General features: G+C 36.5%; 5 protein-coding genes across 8 annotated transcripts in view; 3 read left to right on the plus strand and 2 right to left on the minus strand.

Annotated features, from left to right (window-relative positions):
* Positions 1-2,183: 2,183 nt before the first annotated feature.
* LOC108840062 (agamous-like MADS-box protein AGL16) lies at positions 2,184-6,109 on the minus strand. 2 transcript variants are annotated; one of them, XM_057003853.1, is made up of 8 exons: positions 5,955-6,109; positions 5,669-5,859; positions 3,784-3,862; positions 3,341-3,402; positions 2,929-3,028; positions 2,783-2,824; positions 2,611-2,694; positions 2,184-2,500 (listed from the first exon to the last, which is right to left on the minus strand). In XM_057003853.1, the coding sequence occupies exons 2-8, from the start codon at positions 5,848-5,850 to the stop codon at positions 2,324-2,326; spliced, it is 726 nt and encodes a 241-aa protein (XP_056859833.1). In that variant the 5' UTR covers positions 5,851-5,859; positions 5,955-6,109; the 3' UTR covers positions 2,184-2,323. The 2 variants fall into 2 exon arrangements, with proteins under 2 accessions (XP_056859833.1, XP_056859834.1); XM_057003854.1 differs by having other exon boundaries at positions 5,669-6,096.
* Positions 6,110-7,499: 1,390 nt separating this feature from the next.
* Positions 7,500-9,757, minus strand: LOC108821113 (cinnamyl alcohol dehydrogenase 5). The gene is made up of 5 exons (XM_018594166.2): positions 9,537-9,757; positions 9,332-9,445; positions 9,016-9,243; positions 7,924-8,363; positions 7,500-7,824 (listed from the first exon to the last, which is right to left on the minus strand). Exons 1-5 carry the CDS (start codon positions 9,623-9,625, stop codon positions 7,622-7,624), a joined length of 1,074 nt encoding a protein of 357 aa, XP_018449668.2. The 5' UTR covers positions 9,626-9,757; the 3' UTR covers positions 7,500-7,621.
* An 809-nt stretch (positions 9,758-10,566) lies between these two features.
* On the plus strand, positions 10,567-13,485 carry LOC108841804 (aldehyde dehydrogenase family 3 member I1, chloroplastic). 3 transcript variants are annotated; one of them, XM_018614567.2, is made up of 9 exons: positions 10,567-10,792; positions 11,001-11,102; positions 11,315-11,558; positions 11,664-11,732; positions 11,849-11,945; positions 12,044-12,366; positions 12,455-12,559; positions 12,629-13,042; positions 13,138-13,485. In XM_018614567.2, the coding sequence occupies exons 1-9, from the start codon at positions 10,728-10,730 to the stop codon at positions 13,378-13,380; spliced, it is 1,662 nt and encodes a 553-aa protein (XP_018470069.1). In that variant the 5' UTR covers positions 10,567-10,727; the 3' UTR covers positions 13,381-13,485. The 3 variants fall into 3 exon arrangements, with proteins under 3 accessions (XP_018470069.1, XP_018470070.1, XP_056859835.1); XM_018614568.2 differs by having other exon boundaries at positions 11,007-11,102; XM_057003855.1 differs by having other exon boundaries at positions 10,568-10,792; positions 10,874-11,102.
* Positions 13,486-17,147: 3,662 nt separating this feature from the next.
* On the plus strand, positions 17,148-18,819 carry LOC108841807 (3-ketoacyl-CoA synthase 16). The gene has a single exon (XM_018614570.2). The coding sequence runs from the start codon at positions 17,235-17,237 to the stop codon at positions 18,663-18,665; it is 1,431 nt and encodes a 476-aa protein (XP_018470072.1). The 5' UTR covers positions 17,148-17,234; the 3' UTR covers positions 18,666-18,819.
* A 3,039-nt stretch (positions 18,820-21,858) lies between these two features.
* Positions 21,859-24,990, plus strand: part of LOC108841805 (alpha-L-fucosidase 2) — a 3,932-nt gene continuing 800 nt past the window's right edge. The window contains exons 1-8 of the mRNA XM_018614569.2: positions 21,859-22,192; positions 22,673-22,818; positions 22,901-23,748; positions 23,843-23,975; positions 24,097-24,255; positions 24,331-24,555; positions 24,646-24,883; positions 24,960-24,990. Coding sequence (XP_018470071.1) covers positions 21,934-22,192; positions 22,673-22,818; positions 22,901-23,748; positions 23,843-23,975; positions 24,097-24,255; positions 24,331-24,555; positions 24,646-24,883; positions 24,960-24,990 — 2,039 coding nt within the window. The 5' untranslated portion in view covers positions 21,859-21,933. The remainder of the gene's footprint in view (positions 22,193-22,672; positions 22,819-22,900; positions 23,749-23,842; positions 23,976-24,096; positions 24,256-24,330; positions 24,556-24,645; positions 24,884-24,959) is intronic.

The following is a 24,990-nucleotide window of genomic DNA, read 5'->3' on the forward strand; positions in this document are numbered from 1 at the left end:
AAGCATTCTATTTATAGAGTAATGCTTTTATTTTTTGGTCATCATTCCATTTCTCACTCCATTTTTAACTCTATTTTTTAATTTTGGAGTAAATTATGGAGTGGGTTGTAGATGCTCTTAAGATAAAGCTAGTTTAAACCAAAAGAGCTTTTGACAGATTACATAATGCTTTGTTTTTATTGTCGGAAACAGATAAGCCCATATGAACTCCTCACCATATTTACACCACAGATTTTTGTAGGCCTGTGGCCCATTTCTCACCCCCACAACACTGGATTACATTACATGTGGTAAAGATAAATCGATTGAACTTTCCACAAAAATAAATATCTTAAAGAAATTTGACTACAACGATATAACGAAAGGTTTAAATTTTTTTTTGAAAGGTTTAATTATACTTTCGAATATTTTTGAAATTCCTCCGAACTATCGCAGTCCATACTTAGGCCTCGATTGGTACAGCAGATGAAGAAGCAATAGCAGAATGCTGTAGAAGCAGTATGCTGCAGAAGCTGTATGCTTTCACTAAAATTTTTAATAAAGTGATTGGTAAAGCAGTAGCATTATACAATTTTAAAATTATCATAAAAGTTAGTATATAATATATTTATTTTAAAATAATATATATTAAATTATAATATATATTAATAATATATTTGTAATTAAAAATAATGAATCTTATTTAATTTTATAAATTAAATTAATTTTTAAATGTGAAATAGTATTATTTAAAAAATAAAAAAAAAACTATTTAAAAATAAAATTTATTTTTGGAAAAAATAATTTTGATAATATTAAATAAAATAAATAAATTTTAAAAAGTAATTTATATAAAAATTATCATTATTTATTTATTGGTTGAGAAATAAATGATCCATATATAATATTATCATAAAAATAATCTATGACATATAATTTATTTATTTATAAATAATATAAATGTGTTTATTTTATAATATATAAATATATATTATTTTGTGTATTTTATTAAAAATAATGAATGTTATGTGTAATTATATAAATTTTATTGTATTTTAAATGTGAAATATTGTTATTTTAAAAAAAAAAAAATTTATCACAAATTTTAGTTTTTTAAATATAAATTTATTTTGATTATAAGCATATTTTTTATATTATTAAACACGCATAATTTAATTACATATAATTATTTTTGTATATATATAAATTCAAAATGCAAATGCTCTTTCAAAAGCTTCATATGAGAGCATTAAGCAAAGAGCATTTGGAGAGCATTAGTATCTTGTAAATGCTTTTCTAAATGCTTTTGTGATCAATGTTGATTGGATAATAAGGAGCATAATGCTAATGCTAATGCTCTGCCAATCAAGCCCTTAAACCCCGAGCCAACGTACTTTGCTAAGAGAAAGAGTCGAAACAAATCAAAAATACAATCTGATCATGTTGGGCTTTTTACAAGCCCATGTCCAACTCTCTATTATCCGATTAGTACGATATTGTCCACTTTGGACCCGAAGGCAAAGCCCGCATGGATTTGTTTTTGGGACTCCTTCCCAAAAGGCCTCGTACTAATCAGAGTTGGACATCTCTTTATATACTAGACATTATTTGTCTAAACTTCCAATGTGGGACTTTGTTTGTATTCACAACAAACCTCCTCTCAAACCAAGTACCACATAAACACTTGATTTCCAACCTCCAGCGAAACCTGGCACACCTCTTGTACCGCCGTAATCACCAACGGGACTCTTCATCTAACCCTTGTTACACCATTAGGACTTATCCACCTAACCTTTACTGCACCATTAGGACATTCACCACCTAATCTTTGCAGCACCGTTAGGAATACCCACCTAATCTTGTATCGTCGTTAGGGAGAGACTTTCGATACAAGTCTCCGACACCACTTATTCGCGAAGTCATCTTGAGGATTCTCCTCCCACAACCGAAGCTCCCGGAATCTTTGACTAGCCTCTGCTACGCACCCCGCCCTTCCCATCGAAGTGGAGGCTCTTCGAACTTGAAGGGTATTTTGGTTTTCTTGCAGATGTTCGTCATCCCGGCTCTGATACCAATTGTTGGGATTGTGAAAGCCTATGTCCAACTCTATTTATCCGATTAGTACGATATTGTCCACTTTGGGCCTTAATGGCAAGCCCGCATGGATTTACTTTTGGTTTCCATCCCAAAAGGCCTCGTACTAATCAGAGTTGGACATCTCTTTATATACTAGACATTATTTGTCTAAACTTCCAATGTGGGACTTTGTTTGTATTCACAACAGATCATGTTTGCAATTCTTTACTTTATGCAGTGTCAACAAGCTGCTACATCCAACATTGGATTATGAAATGAAGGAGAAATAGCTTAGTCGGAGAGCTTTTGAATGTGTCGTCTCATCATGCTGCAGCGGTTGGCTGAGCTGAAGATGGACATGTTCGCTCGAGTTATCTCTCATGCGTAGACCATTTGTGAGAAGAGAACTTTTGTCTGCGCTTTTCACACTCTCAACCTCTGAAACCTGCAAGACGTACGTAGCCAGATTAATTACATTATCATCAATTCATAAATCATAAGAAAACACATGTTGTAGCTTTTTTTCAAAGACAATTCTCCCAAAACCAAATATACCTTCTTATATAACTCCATATTCTGTTGTTGCATTAAGTTTACTTTCTTGTGAAGATCCATATTCTCTTGGTGCACGAGAATCCCCTGCTACCAAAAAAATATATTTAAGAATTAGCTCTCTATACGTACCAACACTGTGGAAACATATATATTCCAGTAATTAGATTCCCACCTTGCGGGTAAGCTCATGTATTTCTTCCAGTAACAGTTGATCCTACAGTACAAATGTGAATGATAGAAAAAGAGTAGAGCAGTCAATACCCTTTCGAAGCGTTAGATGAGACATGTCGTCGACTTATCTGTCACAACATCAATTACCTTTTTCATTCGTACATCACGAAGGCTCAGTTCAAGCTGATGCTCCAGTTTCTTTAAATCTTCCACACTTAGTCCAGAGAGCTGTTCTCCCATCATTTGCCTGCCAAGTACAAGCTCTTCCTCCATCACTTGTGAATTAATATGCAAACTTTTAAGATTAATTATATACAATGATGATTTTGGGGAAGATATCCAGCATCATGGTAAAGTCCTTAAGAATTGGTCAATCAGTTTGGAGTTTTGTTTTTAGTATCTACCCTTCCTATTTCAAAAAAAAAATCTTCTAGCCTTGGATAGTTTAGTTTTTCTGAAAAATCTTCTAGCCTTGGACATACCAGTAAAATATTGTTCCATGTTCTAATTTGTTAGTGTCGAGATTGTTTGACGAACTCAAAAAGGATGCAAAACATACCGATGGTCTTCTTGCAAGTTATGTAGCTGTCGTTTGAGAATCGCTGCCTCCGTTTGCCAAAACTATAACACATCAAAACTATTTTCAGTTGATTGAAACTGAGGAAACAAGTTTTTTTTTCTTTTCCGAGATTGATATGTTAATAAGTCTAGATGGATTCTTGAAAAAAAAAACCAACACAATGAATGCAATATGTGATCAGGTGTAATATCTTGAGTGTGTTTGTTCATAGCAGATCTTAACTCTATGAACTCAGGATCAACTTGAGAGGGGTCGGAAGCATGCTAATGAAGCTGTATATAATTTAATAAATAGCCTCTCTGTTTTACTATGTTACTTGTTTAGTCTCTTTGTTACTCATTTACAGTATTGATTACCTGAATTAGTAGTTAAACTCCAAAAAGACGAGAATCATTAGGAGACTGAACCAAAAGAAGGAGTACCTTGATTTCTGTAGCTGAGTTAATCTCTGAATTGGTTTCACCTTTGACCTCGTTGTATCTCTCTATCACCGACTTCATGCTGCAGAACAAAAAGAAGGTATATAATTTAGCAAAAAAAAAAAAAAAAACAAAAAGAAGGTAAGCTGTATATCTGCAGAAGAATGTGTGTTGGCAGGTAAGGTAGTGCAGGCAACATCCACTGCTAAATTTTTTCTTACACATTTTCAGGGTCATAATCAAGAATATTTAAGTTAGCCTAAGCCAATTCTCTTTAACTAAAATAAATAAATAATATTAATCCCTCTGTTTCAAATATATTATGTTTAATAAAAATTTGATGTTTCAGTATGTAAAGATGTTTTCTTAACTTTAGTATTTTTAATTTTATTAAATAATTGTAGCCGATGATTATTTGTATTTTATTTTGTAATTGATTAGATAATTTAAAATTAAAATTTTAAAATAAAAGATATAATTTCTTAGTGATTGTTCATTGAGATAAAAATCATACATTTTGAAACAGATGGGTATTTGTTAATTGTTATCAGGTGGCAATCAATTAATTATTAGTTTTAACAAAGCTTATCAATTAATTAATTGGCTAGACATAAATCTGAAGGATCCTCTAACACCAATGCATCTTATACCTAATGCCCCAAAATCTTTAACACAATTGCTGCTATGATTATATTTAAATGCCCCAGGTGTTTAAAAAAAAAGCCCCTAAATGCATTCCCCAGTCTCATCGATGAAGTCTTCTTAATCTACACTTATTTTTGACGATCTTTTTTACCATCTTTTTTACTTTTTAGTATAACTTTAAGTTTTACTTCAAGGAGCTCCACCTAAAAGTAAGAGAGAATAATCAGAAGGGATTAAATATGATTAACACGTATGTATAATGGTTTCCCAAAAAAGTCTATACTCCTATAAACAATGACCAATATGATTGATACATATATAATGCTTTTCCCAAATAAAAGAAAGAGATAAACAATGACCAAGTTGAATGTAGACTATGAACATGGGGTGGTTTTATATCCCATTGGGATAAAATTAAAGAGGAAAGTTGATTATTTATAGGGTCCCTTATTTATATCCAAATTGGGATAAATTAAACAGGAGAAGTTGAGTATAAATGAGAACGAAAGCAGAAATGATTCCCCCACTTGTACTGGACCTATTGGTAATATATTCAATATTAAATCATCTTAAGTACATGCAACCCAACAACTAGTTGCCAATAAAGAAAAATGCTAATAGCTCAATAGACGATTCTTTCTATAAAAAAAAACTTAAACTAAACCAAGGAGAGGGTTCAGAGTGTCTTCTGCTCTACTAACCACTTTCTACTCCTTGTGACAATAGTTTATACCAAATCTAGTATGGTTTCGAGAAACCTCCCTTAAGATCTATGCTTTACACAAATCTCAAACCGTTCTTCTAGTCCTGTCTAATTCTAAATACATTTTACTTTTGTCCTGTCCTGCATCTCAACTAGGATCATACATAACATAAAAACCCATAAATCACAATCTCATAGTTAAGTTACCAAACCTATAATATATGAATCTCAAGCAACCCTATTTGCCTTGTTTTATTCTCCAGACCATTCATATATATATAGTCCAAAAAAGTGATCTACCAGTTTTCAGTCTGTCATATAATATGAATCAAGACTACAAAAAAGGTTGTTAGTGTCATCTTTTGCAAACACCAAATAAATTTTCTAGATAACAAAATAACGAGAAATATAATTTTAAAAACTGAGATTTGAAATTGGTTTGTGATCAACAAAACCCAATCAATCATAGGTAGATATCTCTAATCAAATCACAATGGACCAAATACCGGTAAACAAAAAAAGAGAGAAGAAGGTACATACCTTGAGCTGGAGAACTCGTAGAGTCTGCCGGTGCTGGAGAAGATGATTAGACCAACCTCTGCATCGCAGAGAATGGCAAGCTCCTTAGCTTTCTTCATCAAACCGTTCCTTCGCTTCGAGAAAGTCACCTGTCGGTTCGTCGAGTTATCGATCCTCTTGATCGCGATCTTTCCCCTTCCCATTTTTTTTTCCTTTCAATCAATCCAAAAACTTCGTCAAGCTATATCCCCGCGCAAATTACAGGGCGAGAGAATTTAACTAAACTCAAAAGTCGAAATTAAATTACTTTTTTCAGAAAAAGAACTAAGGGATAAAGATCTGCTTGAGGTAGAAGAATATCAGTGTGGCTTTTGATCGAAGTTAGAAATAGAAAAAGAGAGAGAAAGAGGAGAGCGGAGAAGAGCCCACAAAAGGAAAGAACATATGTTTATGGTTATTTAGGGCAAAAGTCGCTTCTTACTATATAAACATAGATCGCTTGTTATCTACTGACACTTGGCATCGCTTCTTTTGACATTTTTAAATATCATCGTATCGTGCAAACCTTAATAAAGTATTATACTCCTCTTTTCATCTTTTATTAAAGAAGATAAAATGTGTACGCTACGAATACAAAAATAAATAAAACCCAAAGTAGAATTATTTTCAAAGAACCTAAATTTCTGAAATAAGAAAAGAATAAAAGAAATCCTATTTCAAAAAAGTTCATTATATCAACCACAAAAATCCCCAGAGAGATGAAAAAAAAGAAAAAAAAAATCCCCAGAGAGATGAAAAGCACTTAAAATCAGAGATAAAGGTAAAACACACAGAGAACAGGGATACACATCTGAAAAAGCATATACACCTTTTCTTATTTGTGTATATATAGAAACATATGTAGAGGGAAGAGAGACGACGATCAATTTGAAGATGAGTCATGTCCTTGCACAGATTGAAATAATGTGCTTTTATACATATAAAACACTTTTGGATGAAAATTTAATCATTCAGAGATTTGAGTGATAAGAAACCCCAAAACAAAAACATATCTCTTGTTGGATGATTTTACAGATTTTAAGTTAGAAATTATTTCATCGCTGCAATGGATCAGTATAACTTCAATCTAAAGTTAGATGACAACATAAGCGAGTCCCAAGAGCTTATATATGCACATACGTAAAGAAGAAAATAAATACAACGTTAGCTTATACTTAATTACAAATAACATGTGACATGTCTCCAGATCAGGTAAAGAGTATATGTTTTAGCGCTGATCCAGCATATTATTCTGGTTATTGGGTACTGGCCTACCCTCGTAGATGTTTAATGTAGTGAATTTTAATCGATATTCTAATATATCTTTTTATATATTTTAAAAATCTGCATGTTTACAAATATCAAATATCGTAATGATTTTAAAAAGAGAGAGAAAATTAGACCAATAGAAAAGATGAAGAAAATCATTAAAAATGCCAAAAGGGTACTGAATTATTTCTAAATTTAAACCTAAATATTCTCGCCGGATCTGGACCACCGAATGTGTAATGCAACTTTATAAACAACGGCACCGTTCTTCTGTGTGTATTATATACTACTAGTACATAGATACCCAGTAACGTTTCCCTATCTAAATTAGTCCCCCCTAACCTACCCTACTCCTCACACCCTTTGATAAACATGACATCACCAAAGCTTTTATACCGTAAACAAGGCCGAACACTCACCTCCTGTTCCTCAACCATACCACATGATGAACGGCTTAATTAAAGAGATTTACATAAATCGTATGTTATGGTAACTTAACCCATCAAAGATGTAACTCATAATTAAAATGGGCCGCTCAAACAAAGACGTTTTAATTCCAATTTCATTAGTATCCTTTCCCATGAAAACAGTGATAAGCCATACTGATCGAATGCTCATAAACAAACATAAAATGGTATACATGGGCTTTGTAAAGAAGACATAAAATCAAGCCTCGAGATTGCTTCCTTGGACATCAACCACGAACCTATAACGCACATCGTTCTTCTCGAGTCTTTCAAACGCAGTGTTCACATAGTCCATTTTCACAACTTCGATGATAGAACTTAAACCCTTTTCTTTACAGAATTCAAGCATCTCCTCTGTTTCCTTCATGCTCCCTATGAAGCTCCCAGTTATCATTTTCCTCCCTATTTAATATCGTCATCAGAATCCAAATTAATATTCCTAAAATAGTCACAACAATTAATTATAATTCAACTTATTAATGTCTTTTACCATTGACTCACCAATCATAACCATAGGAGAGAGAAACTGCAACGGGTTGTTGATGACTCCCATGAGTATGAGCTTCCCATCAAGTCTAAGCAGAGACAAGTAAGGCTCAAGTGCATGATGAACAGGGACCGTGTCGATTATGTAATCCATTGAATCCGCCAATTCTTTCATCTTAGATTGGTCGGATCCGATCACGTAATCATCGGCTCCAAGATCTTGCAAAGCCTCTTCTCTCTTCTTGTTTGATGAGCTTATGACAGTCACATGGTGACCCATTGCTTTGGCTATTTTCACGCCCATGTGACCAACTCCACCTAACCCTAGTATGCCTCCTCTTAGGCCTGGTTTCTTCAGCCCGAAGTGGCTCAGTGGACTGTACACCGTCACACCGGCGCACAGTAACGGGGCCGCCTGCTCAACCGCCATTCCTTCTGGAATCTTCACCACAAACCTGAACATAAACTGGCCAACCTTTAGCCATAGATACCCTAACTTGTTTAAGCCAAAACCTAAAGATACGGTTTGAAAATCGATTGTTGTTTTAAAATATACGTAGGTATCAACTCTCCAGAGTATACTTCCACTGTTTTTAATATACACGTAGTTTTAGCAAAAAAAAAGAAAAAAAGTGTTTCACAATATAAAGTATTTACATAATCCAAATCAACCTTTGTATTTAATATTTATTGCATATTTTGTGCTACCAATCTAATAATATATGTTTTTATTAAATATCATTTTTCAAGATAACAATTTTCTAAATATTATTACTTTTAACTAAAACTACTAAAATATTGAGATAGTGGAAGTATGATAATTTAACAATGGTCTCTTTTTTTATAAACTAAGAAAATAATTTATTTCTTCTCTTTTTGTTGTTGTAGTACTCATTTATTATCATTTACGTGAGGAGTTATATGATTGTATTCAATTCATTTTTTCGATATTTTATTCCTCGTTTGTATTATTAACAGAACATTTCTTAGTCATTTTTAGAAAACTGTATATATTTAATCAAAACAAAGATATAAAGACATGATCGTTCTGTAGTATATAGAGACTATCATAAGTTAGAAAAAAAAGGAAAAAGGAAAGAAGTTTACTTTTGATGAACGACGGTGGCTTTAGCGAAGCCACCTTGTGTAGGCTGACCATCGATGTAAACATCGTTGTAGCTCCAGATCTTCTTAGGACAGTACTGCTCCAGATCCTTCTCGCAGGGGCTACAGCCACCGCAACATCCAACGAGACAACCAACTCCAACTATATCACCTACGGTGAACTTGCTCACACCTGATCCCACCTCCAAAACTTCCCCGACAACCTCGTGCCTGAGGAACATGAACTCAATTTCGTAGACTTATTAGTATTGATTTTTTTGGCTATAAGGAGAAGAAGAACAAAGAGAGAAAAAAATACCCAGGAACCATAGGGTAGTTTGACATGCCGAGATCGTTCTTGGTTTGATGAAGATCGGTGTGGCAGATTCCACAGCATATGATTCTTATGTGTACATCCTCTGGCCCTGTCTCTCTGTAAGAATAATAAACGATCTAACTCAAACCCATTTGATGAAACTGAAAACACAGAAAGATTCAAAGATGGAAAGAAGATAAAAGTTAACCTGAGAGTGTAAGTGTAAGGAGAGAGTATACCAGATGGGTCTCTAGCAGCCCAGCCTGTTGTTACCCTCTCCACCTCCATTTTCCCCATTCTTGATTCTACCTGTTCTCTGTTTCTTAATGCTTTAGTCTTTTTTTTTTTGAACCGATGCTTTAGTCTTTTTTTTTTGAACCGATGCTTTAGTCTTTTTGAGCTCTCTTACTGCTGCGTGTGTATTATTATTGTTATATAAAGGGAGAAAGTTGGAAAACGTAACGCATGCGTAAATATGTGTCAGAAAATAACTGGTGTTTGTTCATTAGCGTTCATTTGGGTGGCTATTTTGGTGTGTATTTGTTGACAAATTTGTCAAGAAGTCTTTATAGTCGCTGTAATAACTTCTAGAAAATAGTAATTGATTTCTTCTCTTTTTTGCTGCACTGTTCCCATTTATTATGATTTATGTGAGGAATTATATGAGTTGTATTCACATTCGTAATTTGATCTTCGAATGCATATTGAAGTAGTACTGAAATGCAATGAGAGAAAAAAAAATAGTAAGTTTGTAAACTTTTAAGCCCAAAAAAGGAAGAAAAGAAGAAATTCCAGACGCGTGGGTCCATGAGAGCGGGTGAACAAACAAACACAGCGAGCATGGTGAGGTCTAATCTCACGTGTTTCTCGGTTTAAATCATGATAGATACAATTTGGCTCTGCCACGTGTATGTTACTTAGCCTCTGATTTCGACGGTCCAGATCTACTATGTTACAAATGTGAACGTAATTCGGATTAGACAAGAAGCTAAAGCATCAACTAATTACTACTGTAGGGATGTTTTCTAAGGCTTTGGTAAATGGACTCATGTGAATGGGTCTTACAATCAACTCAAGTATCATGGTAATGTTAACTAAGGCCCGGCCCATACGATTAGAAATAATTTGATTTCGGTATGAACCGGGGAGTTGGACCGGTACACGAATCACGCCAAGAAACAGAAGCATGTGAACGTCATCTTCTCTCCGGGGGGTGGGGGTTTCACCGCGCATTAAATCGTTACGCGGACTTGTGGCTGTAAATGGGGTCCAATGCTTTTCAACACACACGTCTCTCCTCGTATCACCACAGGTTCTCTTCTCTGAGAAAAAAAAAGAAGAAGAAGAAGAAGAAGCAGCAGTAGTGTCTCCCCCCAATTTGCTAACTGACACAAAAGTTATGACGAAGCTTCTCGAGATGAATCATGCTCTTCGTTTTTCTGGAGGGCTTTATCGTACAACCAGGTACTTTTAGTTTGACATTATTTCTCCCTCCTCCTCTTTGAGTTTGCCTGCCACTTTGAAACTTGTTGACCGGAGTTACAGGAACCGAGAGAGACCCGTTTGGATGTGTTGTTGTTGTTCTGGAAGGAAACAAAAGCCTGTCTCTTTCTGTCAATTGCGTTTTGGGTTTTTCATTTTCTGTAAAAAAGAAATCGTCTTTCTTTCGTAGTTGCAGATTAAATGTTGCTTCCTTGGCACTGGCAACTTCACCCTCACAGTCACAGTTTTCTGGTGGATATTGCAGCATCCCTCCTCCTTCCCGCTTGAAACTGTGAGTAGTACCCCCTTTTTCACTATGCACCTTCTCTATTATTATATGATGATTACATTTCTATTAAGTATAGAATGGATTTTTTTTAAGCTATAGAAGAATAGCAGTTAGTATTGATGTGAAAACAATAGTGGAAATGTAATATCCTTTTATAAATCTTCGCTTTTAAGTCTCTCTCATGTTGCGTGTCTTCTGTTCCCTGGAGTCTCCAGTACTTGCTATGCAACACTATCTGCTGTGGTCAAGACTCATGAATCAGCCTTTGATGGGAAAGAAGCAGCTTCGCTTGTAGACGAGCTCAGAACCAACTTCAACACCGGCAGAACAAAGAGCTACGAGTGGAGAATCTCTCAGCTCCAGAACATTGCCAAAATGATTGACGAGAAAGAGAAAGCCATCACCGAAGCTTTGCATCAAGATCTTTCCAAGCCTGAGCTCGAAGCTTTTCTCGCTGAGGTTTCACTATTTACTTTTGATACCTTCCTTCCATGTTGGTCTATTATTTGTTTAAATCACACTCTTGAGTGTGTGTGTGTGTGTGTCAATCTTGTTTTTCATCAGCTTTCGAATACAAAATCATCATGTATGCTTGCAATCAAAGAGCTCAAGAACTGGATGGCTCCTGAAACGGTAGCTATCAAGACAAATCTCCAATGGCACTCTATTTTTTCCTCAATTATTTACTCTAACTTTTGCTCCAATGGTATTACCACTTGCCTCCTGATCTTATGCTTTGGACCTTTCAGGTCAAAACTTCGGTGACAACGTTTCCCTCATCTGCACAAATAGTCTCCGAACCTCTTGGAGTTGTTCTGGTCATCTCAGCCTGGAATTTTCCTTTCTGTAAGCTTAAAAACTGCTTTAAATTTTTTTTGAAACTTCCTCTGACTAAACACATTATTAATATGTCTTCTTCTGGTGTTTTGTTTAATTGTTTGCAGTATTGTCTGTTGAGCCAGTCATTGGAGCTATATCAGCTGGCAATGCTGTTGTGCTAAAACCTTCCGAAATCGCTCCGGCAACGTCTTCTCTTTTAGCAAAGCTGTTTAGCGAATATTTGGACGAGACAACGATCAGAGTTGTCCAAGGCGGAGTCCCTGAAACAACCGCACTACTCGATCAGAAATGGGACAAGATCTTCTTCACCGGTGGAGCAAGAGTTGGTCGCATCGTAATGGCTGCAGCTGCGAAGAACCTTACACCAGTGGTCCTAGAACTTGGTGGGAAGTGTCCAGCTCTTGTTGATTCAGATGTTAACCTACAAGTTAAAGATCAGCTTCTTCTACTTCTAAAGCATTATATTCATGTTTACATTACTCTAAAAAACACTGTGTGTGTTTTGTGATTTGAAGGTTGCTGCTAGGAGGATCATAACAGGGAAATGGGGTTGTAACAATGGACAGGCTTGCATTGGCGTTGACTACGTGATCACAACTAAAGACTTTGCACCAAAACTGGTAAAAGGCTAAGCCAATGATCAAACTATACTCTTTATTTTGTTTCTCAAGCTAAACCAAGCAGTACAGATAAATGCTCTGAAGACTGAACTGAAGACATTCTTTGGGGAGAATCCATTAGACTCCAAGGACTTGTCGCGGATAGTGAACTCTTTCCACTTCAAACGCTTGGAGAGTATGATGAAAGAGAATGGAGTTGCTGACAAGATTGTTCATGGAGGCCAAACAATGGAAGATAAGCTAAAAATATCTCCAACGATACTAGTTGATGTGCCAGAGGGATCTACTATGATGCACGAAGAGATATTCGGACCGTTACTTCCTGTGGTAACCGTATCAAAGATTGAAGATGGGTTTCAGGTTATACGGTCAAAGCCAAAGCCTTTGGCGGCGTATCTCTTCACAGACAACAAAGAGTTGCAGAATCAGTTCGTGCAGAACGTGTCTGCAGGAGGAATGGGCATCAATGAGACCGTCTTACATGTAAGAAGAGAGAACGTTTTTTTCCCCAAACCATACAAAATAAGATGCTAGCTCTCTCACACTTAAAGATGGTCTTGTTTTTTTTTTCACTGCAGGTGACTTTGAAAGATTTACCGTTTGGAGGAGTTGGGGAGAGTGGGATTGGGGCTTACCACGGTAAATTCTCGTATGAGACGTTTAGCCATAAGAAGGGAGTTCTTTACAGGAGCTTTGATGGTGACTCGGATTTAAGATACCCTCCTTACACACCCGAGAAGAAGAGGGTGCTTAAGGCTTTGCTCTCTTCAGACATATTTGGCGCCATTTTGGCTTTCTTTGGGTTCTCTAAAGACTCATGATCACATGTTATTATCACTTGGAATTTTACAACTGAGAAAGTTGAATACTCAGATGGAGAGATAAGATAAGATTAGGGTATGAATAAAAATATTACTTGAAAATTATATCATAGTAGAGTACTGATTATTAATCCGTATATGAGCATAGTTAGTTCTTCATTTGTATTTGGCTATTTGCAAATGATATGATCGGATTCTAAACTCAATCACTATGGTCTATACAGCATGATTTAGTGTCCTATATATATAAAAATCACATGAAAATACTTAAGGACGGAGTCTCCAAAAACCAATGTTGTTGGACGCTAAAGATGTAAGAAATCTATAATATAGTGATAAGTATTTGGATTCATATTTAGCTTTAGCTGAAAATCTCACAGAAGGGTACTGGCATTACCACAGCTCATTTTGTTGCGGTGGATAACCTTGCATTAAATTAACATGGCCACACCGAGCTACTACTACATAGTCCACTTTGGTCAGTCCCGCGATATAGTCCAGATGGCCACACCAACTGTACTGTGTGACACAGTCTGTGTCGTCGTATTTATCATCCAAAAAAAAGCTTCACATGTTCATGAGTTTTTATATAGACGCTAATTAAGTTTTTATTGTTTTTTTTTTGCTAAAAAGTTTTTATTGTTTTTTTTTTCCCAAATTGAAATATTATAAAACCAGGCCAAAGCCCATAACCATACAAAAGCTGGAAGCCCATACAACCAGGCTCATAGACAAAACAAAAAAAAAAATAAACAAAGGATGGGCCAAGACCCAATGGAAAAATCCACCGACACACGGGATCTGATCTCTCCACTAGCCTCGAAGCCGCCTTGACTCGCCACCGGCAAGGACACCACCGCCGGGAAGACTAACCGTTGCCAAGATAGCGTCTCACCGGATACATCACATGCCTGCACCTGCGTCTCCAACCACAACAACACTGAAGCTTCTTCTCTCATCAGGGGAAACCATCGAACGAAAGTGAATCGACATCTCCTCCCTCAACCTTGACGCCCCGAAGCTCTTCTCACTACCGCCGGCGAACGACCACACGATTCGCCCAGCCACACCGGAGTTCTCAACTCCGCTCAAACCACCGACAGAGAGCTTCCATCGTCCTCCGACGAGGGCTCCTCCATCATAAACCGATCTAACCCCTCACGGGCCAACCAAAGCTAATACGATAGAACCTAAAGCAAAATTAACAAACCAAAAGAAGGCGGTGCAAGGCAAAGGAGAGCCTTCACACCCCGACGGCAAGCCGGCGAAAATGGATCTTTCGGAGCCTCCATCTCCCGGAATCTAAGACGGCGTCGGTGGATCTGAATGAGCCTCCACCCCCCGCAAAAAGCCGACGATGATGGATCTGTATTATCTTCCATCTCCCGGACTACCAACAAACCGAACATGCAAAGACCTCCCTCACCGCAAAGGACCTCCAAGGCGACCGCGTTTTTACTCCAGCCTCCGACCCACCGACGAGGATGTTACCGGAGTCAGAGCTCAAACAAAGCGACCGATGACAGGACTGCGTAGAGGGTTCGACGGAGAACATTTATGACGGAATAAAACGAGAACCGGCGTTGGCACGGACGCTCACGCGCCGGCCAAACGCCGGTCTCCACAAAAAGTTTTTATTGTTAACGTATATAGAAAATCAGAAATAAATAAAATGAATAATGGTTAAATAACATCATCTTTGTAACTACCTTGATTTAATGTCAAACGTAGAAAATACATCCCAGATAGTCTCTGAGTCTACTCCAAACCTCAGTTAGCGATTTATCGTGATTTTAAACATTGGTATGCATTAATGATAACAACTGTGAAATACTGAAATGTTACGGGAAACTCGATCGAACTCCAGAAATGGTGGAGGGTGTGAAATAAAAGATCAGTTAGGATAAATAAATATTTTAACCGGACCATGCTTTTGTCTCGCAAGTCACACTCCAAGTCCAAGTCTTTATCAAACATAAATTGTGTAATTTAATTTGAGCAGCTCGTCATTATATGGTTCTGCTTCTGCCCAACCATATTTACTTCAACATTGAGATCTGCGCACCATTCCTCCGCTTTAAATTGAGAGTACGAATGGTATGTATACAAATTACTCCCATAAATGACCTGTATCTACTTCTCCACTCTATGCAATTTAATATTTTGCCATATACAGTGTCTTATATCATGATGGGAAGTGTTAGGTATCTTTTACTATTCCTCGAGGAAACCCTTTCTTTTGCCTAAAGTGTATTTTGTTTCTCTACTAAAAACATACCAAAACTGATAGATTTTGTTCAGGTTATGAGATTTCAATATGTGAAGTCTAAACAAAAAGTTGGCGTAAATAATACCAATACAAAAAACTAAAAAGAGGTAAAACACTTGTCAACTGGCAATGTCTTAGTTTTCTGAACTTCTGAACCAAATAGATGCTTATTTTACGGACACGAGTAGAAAGATAGGTAGTGGTTTGTTTACTCGCATTTACTACCTTGAGTGTTGTGTAAAAATTAGATTTGTTTAATTTGAGAAAATGCACATGTCTCAGAGCTTAATTATATAACATACATATCCTGATACATTATAATTGATTTGAACAAAAAAATGATACATTATAATTTAGGATATATGAAAAATCGAATGTATGTGTGATATGATCATTTACTGCATCTTCGTTGACTAAACATTGGTTGTATATGCAGCGAGAAGATTTAAATCCATTTTATTCACTCAACTAACATAGTGAACTTTAAAACTACCAAAAACCAAATTTTATGCATGAACATTTGAAATAGTATTTACCATGAGTTGTCGATTTCATGTTTTTTTTTCTAGTTAGAGTGGCCAATCTTAGACAATGATCGATGTCTGAGAGTTACGTGATCGATATGATACCGTTGGCCAAAAGTATCTTCGCGCGTGCATCTATTTCTGTCCTCAGACGAACACGTTTCATCATTCTCCACTATTGAGAGCGAACTTACAAGACTAATAGCATAGTATCTTTTTTTTGTCATAAAGTAGCATAGTATCTCCATCCATAGTATCTCCATCTATATATATTTAACTTTTTAATAAGAATATAGGCTTCCATATGGTTCGGTAATCCACTAATCCTAGTCTGAGGTTGCACCTAACTAAGCCGTTGCTTTCCAGCTAGGTGACTTCCTTAGTTTGTGCAACCTATTTATCCTCCTTGAACCGGCCTATTGGTTTGTTTGCATTTTGCATTGGGTTGGTATTGGAGTTTTCATATCCATATTAGGGTTAACATTATCTTATGATTCATTAATGACTCTTTATACCAAACAATGCAAATGGCCTACAAATTTTCTAGATAAATTGCACCTCCTAATTTTTCTTATGTTTCTAATCATCATGTAACATGGAAGTTAAAATTCAATATCTTTATAATTAGTGAGAATCAATTAATCATTGACCAATTACGCGTCTAAATAATTCACCTTTCGATAAATCTTTAGGCCAGAATTTAGACAGATTACAACTAATAATGCATACTTGATTACCAAAAGGGACAAAACTGAGCCTGGAAAAACAAAACCAATTTTCTAGCAAGACTACAAAAACTGAGTGGAAACGTTTGAAGCGGATTGTCGGCTTAAGTCGTTGTCCAAACAACACACTACCATAAGGAAAATTTAATGTGTCTCTTATTTATATGTTTTACATTAACTGCGTGCAAATTCACACTCTATAACTCTCTTCCTATTATTGTCCTCTCTCTCCACTCAATCAACCTCTATAAATGTAATACGAGTCAGAACGATCAAAGACCACACCAACGAGTCTAAAAGACAAAACGGGCAATATATCATATATATATCACTGAAATGTATTCCTCAGTGAAGCTCTGTTTCCTCCCATTAATGGCTGCTATAGCCATGAAAGCTTGTCGTCTTTCCTCACAAGATCTCCACATCTTTTACCTCTACGTAGAAAAAAACTTCACATCCCTAACCATATTTTCCATCTCTCTCATTCTCGGATGGACGCTTTACATTATGAACCGACCCAAACCCGTTTACCTCGTTGACTTCAGCTGCTACCTCCCACCGTCTCATCTCAGAATCAGCGTCCCGAAGATCATGCGCCACGTAAGAGTTATACGCGAGCAAGGCATGTGGGCGAAGACAGGCGAGCACGATTACTTGATGGACTTCGTCGAGAAGATTCTAGAACGGTCCGGCCTAGGCCAAGAGACCCACATACCGGAAGGTCTACATTGCTTGCCGCTAGAACAAACGATGGCCGGGTCACGTAAAGAGACTACAGACGTTATACTAGGAGCGGTCGATAATGTTCTCCGCAACACTGGAGTTAGCCCGAGTGATATAGGTATATTGGTGGTGAACTCGAGCACTTTTAATCCTACTCCGTCGTTAGCAACTATTATTGTTAACAAGTATAAACTTAGGGATAATATAAAGAGCTTGAATCTTGGTGGGATGGGGTGTAGTGCTGGCGTCATCGCTATAGATGTCGCAAAGAGTTTGTTACAAGTTCATAGAAACACTTACGCTCTTGTGGTCAGCACCGAGAACATTACTCAGAACTTGTACTTAGGTAACAACAAATCAATGTTGGTTACAAACTGTTTGTTCCGGGTAGGTGGGGCTGCGATTTTGCTTTCCAACATTTCTAAAGACCGGAAACGCGCAAAATACAAGCTTGCTCACACGGTCAGGGTCCATACCGGGTCAGATGACCGGTCATACGGATGTGCTACACAAGAAGATGATGAAGATGGTTTGGTTGGAGTTTCCTTGTCGAAGGATCTACCTATGGTAGCTGCAAGAACCCTAAAGATTAATATCGCAACTTTGGGTCCACTTGTTCTTCCCATGCGTGAAAAGCTTCGCTTCTTCGTAACGTTCGTTAAGAAGAAGTTTATCAACCCCAAGATCAAGCATTACATGCCAGATTTCAAGCTAGCTTTCGAGCATTTTTGTATACATGCGGGAGGTAGAGCGCTTATAGATGAACTAGAGAAGAATCTTAATCTATCTACGTTAAACGTTGAAGCATCGAGAATGACATTACACAGGTTTGGTAATACATCGTCGAGTTCCATTTGGTATGAGTTGGCTTACACTGAAGCCAAGGGCAGGATGAAGAAAGGAGATAGGATTTGGCAGATAGCATTGGGGTCAGGGTTTAAATGCAATAGTTCTGTTTGGGTGGCTCTTCGTAACGTTAAGCCTTCTGCTAATAATCCTTGGGAAGATTGTCTTCACAAATATCCAGTTGAGATCGATGTATGACTAATGGTAATTAAGACTGGATAGTTAGTGATTCTCTCTTATAAGTCTTCTTTGTCTTTTTCTTTTTATGCGGTGTTGCACTGTTGCTTCGTCTCGTGAAAGATTTCGTGTACTTCCTAAATTTTATGTAGTAAAATATCTTTGAGTATTCAAATAGGATGTAAACAGTGAGTCTATATAGTATATCCCCATGACCATACAAGGATGTAAACAGTGAGTGTCTATATCCCCATGACCATACAATATAAACTTTTTATCATATATAGGGCAAAATACAATTTTTATTTTAACATTTGTCATCAAATTAAATTCCCAAAATAACACATGTTAACGAAGAGTGTCCAAACTTGTACATATTTATTTTATGATAAGTATTATAATTATCAAAACGTAAGTATTCTCAGTATCTATAGCTAACAACTCATAGATGCCTTTTACAAAAAGAAAAAAAAATTCATAGATAGCATAATATGGAACATAGAAGGTGAAAAATATAGTTTTTTTCTTCTCTAAAATGATACGTGTTGATATCATATAGTTTTACGAGAATTTCCAATAAAGATTGTTCCCAAGATTGTAAGCCCAATATAATATTTATATTTAATTGTAGATATTTCAAATCATGAAAAAATACAACAGAATATATCTGAGATATTTTTTTTTTGAAAAATATATCTGAGCTATTTTATGGGATTTTCTTAATTTTGAAAGACTTTTTCTTGGATTCACCCCCTAGAGTGAACCTTTAGGTTCACCAACCAATAAGAATTAATTATTTTAGATTGAGTATCTTTTGAAAAAGGAACCATAATAATTGTCAAGTTATATTATGTTTTAAAATAAAAAAGTAAAAATAAATAAAAGTAATAGTAATTGTATAAATGTATTTAAAAAAACTATATATAAATTTTAAGGTTTAGAATTTATCTAAAGGTTTAAGATTTAGAATTAAAAAATTCAGTGTTTTATGATTTAGAGTTTGATATTTATGAATTAGAATTTATGATTTATCCAAGGGTTTAGGAGTTATCCAAGAGTTTATGGGTTAGGATTAGGGTTTAGGGTATAGTTTTTTGCTGGCGGATTTAAAATTATTTTTCAAAAATTTGGGTTTTGTTAATTACTATTTTTATTTATTTTACATTTATTTTAAAAATATAATGCAATTTGATAATTATTTTATTTCATTTTTTAAAAGATACTCAATCTAAGATAATAAGTTTCTATTGGTTGGTGAACCTAAAGGTTCACCCTAGGGGGTGAACCCAAAAATAACTCATTTAGAAATAAATATCACATTGAGTGTTCTCTAACAAACTTTACTGTTCGATGATTCATTATGCCATAGGCATGTTGAGATATCCCTTAAAAATGGGAAGAAAATATTCAGCAAATCAATTTTGCATGTGAGATGACGAAACTGGTCTCGGTATAAACAATAATACTTCGGTGGCAGCATCAATAATCTGAAGATATGTCTTTTGCATGGAGCAGCTTGATACGACTATCATTAAATAATCTCGTTAATCGCGTGGCAATCGATTTTCTTAACTAGATTTGGCTCTTTTGGAAAACAGCTGGAGCACAGATATTAACAACCAAATCCTTAAACAGTGTAAAGCCCAGCAATATGTTAACACCACAAGTTGCAGAAATAAACAAGCTTCCAAAAAGTCATGTGCCTCTGTTTTGTATTCTTGACAAAGACAATGTAACCAATGTACAAGACTAGACCGACCTTTTTGTTTTGTTTTAATCTATCATATTATCACAAGAACATATAATGAAATTATGATTGAACTCGTTATTAAATCACTCTAGAAAATTCTAATTCCTAAAACCTGAATATCCTTACTACAAAACCTTACAAAAAACCCTGAAATCATACTGAAACATCAAATATTATCATTTGGAAATAACACATATGGTATGTATGATTTGTGTATTGAAACTTGAAAGAGGCGTGTTTGTTTTTATTTTATTTTTGTTCATCTCGGTTAAGTAAATCACTATACCACGCGAGATCAATATCTTCGACAACCAATACATGATCGTGCGAGTAAACCTTAAATAGTTAAATGTGAATGGTATAAGATCTTCCTGTATCCCTTTTTCTATTAGTTAAATTTTCACGTATCTGTTTTTCTTCTATTCGAAGAAACGATTGTGCGCTACTATAAACTTCATGTGTCTATTAAACTATTAGTACAAACGAGGTAGATAAAATATTATTATTTGCTTATAAGAATAAACTAACCAGAAAAGGAAAGTCGGTGGTTATAAAATATTAAACGCTCAAATTCTGGTCGGTTAATATGGTCTTGTCGTTCGTAATTAGAGGTTACAAATAATGGGTTTAGCTAGTTGTTGTATGTTCTTCATCCTCGTTATTTACTCTTTTTTTTTTACACGAACCTCGTTATTTACTCCAGAAATGGATTTGATATGGTATTGAACAAACTCATTTTTTTGGATCCTAGTTTTTTTGGATCCTAGTTATGGACTTATTTGGTTACATTCAACACGTTCCACTCTTTACATGCATTTGTGGTCTCGCTATTTGGATTGAAATCATTGCTAAAATAAATGGCCTTCAAATCTTGGTTTGTTATTATTATTACTCTACCCACATTATATTAACTACACTAGTATCGTATTAACCAGTATAAAATATATTTGTCATAAAATCGATTCGTGAACTTCTTAACGCATTTTACATTGTTGTTAATTTTAATTAAAAATACAATATTCACATGAAAGGTTATATTCAATTGACATAATTACACTCTTGAGAAAATATGTTTATAGTAAATTTTATAGAGATGAATCTGCCACTCCCACTGCCACTTAACATGCATTTACCCAAAAAGATGAACATGCTAATAATTAGGTTCAAAACACATGTTAATAATTGAAATAATACAACTTTTTTTTTGCTTGGCTTCAACTCAACGTGAAAATATTAATATCTCTTTTGTTTTTGAAGAAAGTAGTATTTTTGATCAAAATAGAGAAGTATTTTTTTTTTTGAAAAAAGAAAATTATTAGATTTTCTAATGGATCTTGGGTTAGTATAAAAACAATTAATAGATTTTGACAAATTTGAATAATCGGATAGATAAAAACGCGTAAAATAATTGACATCCACTTCTTTCGAGAGAGAGAGAGGACAGTGCGATATATCTACTTCAGGACCAGACCTCTCCCTCTCTCTATATATCTTCACGAGTGAAACCAACTCTCCCCTCTCTCGAAAACAGCAGTAACAATGGCGGAGAAGTCGAGCTTCTTCGTCCATTTCACCTTTCTTCTGCTCATTACAATAACATGTTGTCAAGGAGGGAGGAGTCCTTTGCGGCGTTGGTCTGAGAGAACATTGATGGAGGACGGCCACGATCTCTCGAGGCCTCTCAAGCTGACGTTTGGCGGTCCTTCTCGGAACTGGACTGACGCCATTCCCATCGGCAATGGTCGCCTCGGAGCTACGATCTGGGGAGGCGTCTCTTCCGAGACTCTCAACATCAATGGTAAGTCTGAAACGACGTCGCTTCCTTTTTTTTTTAAACGCTGGAAAACGACGTCGCTTCTCTGTTATTCCCTTTTTTCCATTGTTGTGTAGTGTAAAACGGCGTCGCTTCTCTGTTTTTTTCTGGCCCTTTTTTTTTGGGTTCCATTGTTTGTGTTGTGCAGTCTTCTTTTGAAGTTTAAAAAAAAATATATATTCTGGGGAGGTTGGTAATAAATGAAGCTCTACAGTCTCTGCTAATGTCAGATTGTTGGTTTCATGACTCGTGTTTCTCGGATACATTTATTGAAATGACAGAACATGGGATTATGCTTTGGGTCATAGTCTTATAGATCATAACCAACTTTTAATGAAACTGGATCTCTTATTTGTCTCTGTGTAATAAAATGCTTAAAAAAACGTTCTTGATTCTTGTTTTTTTGCTGCTCTGTTGTGTTCTTTCAATAGCTGTGGATCTGAAGTGTTAAACTTTATTTGACAGAGGACACAATCTGGACCGGAGTACCAGCAGATTACACGAACCCGAATGCTCCAGAAGCATTATCACAAGTTAGGAACCTCGTCGACGAAAGAAAATACGCCGAAGCTACTTCAGAAGCTGTCAAGTTATCAGGCCATCCTTCTGATGTAATGTCTTTAATGTTTTCTCTTCCTTTTGAGTTCTTGTTTAAAGATTAATCCTCTGTTTATTGGTTTCTTCTCTACACAGGTTTATCAGATAGTGGGAGATTTGAATCTACAGTTCGACAGCTCGCATCGCAAGTACACTCAAGACTCTTACCGCCGTGAACTCGACTTGGAAACAGCACTAGCTAAAGTAAGCTACTCCGTCGGTTCCGTGGAGTTCTCTCGAGAGTTCTTCGCTTCTCATCCGGATCAAGTGATCGTGGTCAAGATCTCCGCGAGCAAACCGGGGACACTCTCTTTCAAAGCGTCTTTCGACAGTGACTTGCACCATCACTCGGAGACTAAGGGGAATCAGATTCTGATGCAGGGAAGCTGTCGCCCCAAGCGTCTTCCTGTGAACTTGAGCAAAAGCATCAACGCCACTAATATTCCTTACGATGATCACAAAGGGCTGCAGTTTGCCGCCGTCCTTGAAGTGAGAGTGAGCAGCGGCGGCTCTGTGTCTTCCTTGGGTGGCAAGAAACTAAGCGTTGATAAAGCTGACTGGGCGGTTCTGGTTCTGACTGCTGCGTCTAACTTTGACGGTCCGTTTACCATGCCGGTTGATTCCAAGAGAGATCCCTCTAAGGAATGCGTTGACAGAATCAGCTCGGTCCAGAAGTATTCATACTCTGATCTTTACGGTCGTCATTTGGGAGATTATCAGAAGCTTTTCAACCGGGTCTCTCTTCAACTCTCTGGCAGTGGAGGTAATAATAAAACAGTTTCAACAGCTGAAAGGGTGCGATCGTTTAGAAAGGATGAAGACCCTTCGTTGGTGGAACTTTTGTTCCAGTATGGTCGGTACCTTCTTATATCTTCTTCAAGACCTGGAACTCAGGTGGCTAACTTGCAGGGGATATGGAACAGAGACATTCAGCCGCCATGGGAGTGCGTTTTTCTTCCCTCTTTTTTTTTTTCATCGTTTCTCTTCACTTGATGTGTGTCACTAACTCGCTTTAGCTTCTTATGGTGGTATGTGCAGTGGTGCTCCTCACCTGAATATTAATCTCCAGATGAACTATTGGCATTCTCTTCCTGCTAATATCCGGGAATGTCAAGAACCGTTGTTTGATTATATGTCTGCTTTAGCTATCAATGGCCGCAAGACAGCACAAGTAAGCTCCTATCCTTTCAGTATTGATGGTCGTTATATTTTTGACATCAATGTGTGAAACTAGTTGAATGATTGTGTCCTTAGATATGATGAGTCATCAGTCTAATGATCCCACCATATAGGTGAACTACGGAGCAAGTGGTTGGGTGGCACATCAAGTATCAGACATATGGGCGAAAACTTCACCGGATAGAGGTGAGGCAGTGTGGGCTCTATGGCCAATGGGTGGAGCTTGGCTCTGCACTCATGCATGGGAGCATTATACTTACACAATGGATAAGGTAAGGAGGTCCTATCAGTTTTTCTTTAACCTGACTCTGTTTTTTAACCTCTACTTGTTTTTGATCAATTTCTAGGAATTTCTTAAAAAGAAAGGATATCCATTGTTGGAAGGATGCACATCGTTTCTATTGGACTGGCTAATCAAAGGCAAAGACGGATATCTTCAGACCAATCCATCAACATCCCCTGAGCATATGTTCACAGCTCCAGATGGCAAACCTGCCAGTGTTAGCTACTCATCAACCATGGATATTGCCATTGTAAAAGAAGTCTTCTCTGCTATTGTTTCCGCATCAGAGGTAATAGCTACAGAAAAAAATAACGAAAAGGCATCATCATCTCATTGATACTGAGTGCTAACTTTTTCTTCTTGTTTTTTTATCAAACAGGTTTTGGGAAAAACGAATGAGACTCTTATAGGAAAAGTCATTGCTGCACAAGCAAACCTTCCACCCACTAGACTATCAAAGGATGGTTCTATAATGGAATGGGCAGAGGACTTTGAGGACCCTGAGGTGCATCATAGACATGTCTCACATCTCTTTGGTCTGTTCCCTGGTCACTCAATTACACTTGAAAAGTCTCCGGAGCTTGCTAAAGCTGTTGAAGTATCACTTAAGAAAAGAGGTTTTGTGTAATTCTTTCTTCTTTCCCATTCCGCAATGTCACAATATGTTAAATATTGAGATGATTGGTGGTGCAGGAGAGGAAGGACCAGGGTGGTCCACCACTTG

Source organism: Raphanus sativus, chromosome 2 (genome assembly GCF_000801105.2).
Source record: "Raphanus sativus cultivar WK10039 chromosome 2, ASM80110v3, whole genome shotgun sequence".
NCBI lineage: Eukaryota > Viridiplantae > Streptophyta > Magnoliopsida > Brassicales > Brassicaceae > Raphanus > Raphanus sativus.

Coding starts and splice junctions, on each gene's coding strand:
- LOC108821113 (XM_018594166.2), bottom strand. CDS start 9,625: ATGGGGAAAATGGAGGTGGAGAGGGTAACAACAGGCTGGGCTGCTAGA. Junction 9,244..9,331: donor AACTACCCTATGGTTCCTGG/GTATTTTTTTCT, acceptor CATGTTCCTCAG/GCACGAGGTTGTCGGGGAAG. Junction 7,825..7,923: donor CTCTCCTATGGTTATGATTG/GTGAGTCAATGG, acceptor GATATTAAATAG/GGAGGAAAATGATAACTGGG.
- LOC108841807 (XM_018614570.2), top strand. CDS start 17,235: ATGTATTCCTCAGTGAAGCTCTGTTTCCTCCCATTAATGGCTGCTATA.
- LOC108841804 (XM_057003855.1), top strand. CDS start 10,753: ATGCTCTTCGTTTTTCTGGAGGGCTTTATCGTACAACCAG. Junction 10,793..10,873: donor GGGCTTTATCGTACAACCAG/GTACTTTTAGTT, acceptor CCGGAGTTACAG/GAACCGAGAGAGACCCGTTT. Junction 12,367..12,454: donor ATTCAGATGTTAACCTACAA/GTTAAAGATCAG, acceptor TGTGATTTGAAG/GTTGCTGCTAGGAGGATCAT.
- LOC108840062 (XM_057003853.1), bottom strand. CDS start 5,850: ATGGGAAGGGGAAAGATCGCGATCAAGAGGATCGATAACTCGACGAAC. Junction 3,029..3,340: donor AACTTGCAAGAAGACCATCG/GTATGTTTTGCA, acceptor TGTACTTGGCAG/GCAAATGATGGGAGAACAGC. Junction 2,825..2,928: donor GTGATGTACGAATGAAAAAG/GTAATTGATGTT, acceptor TTTGTACTGTAG/GATCAACTGTTACTGGAAGA.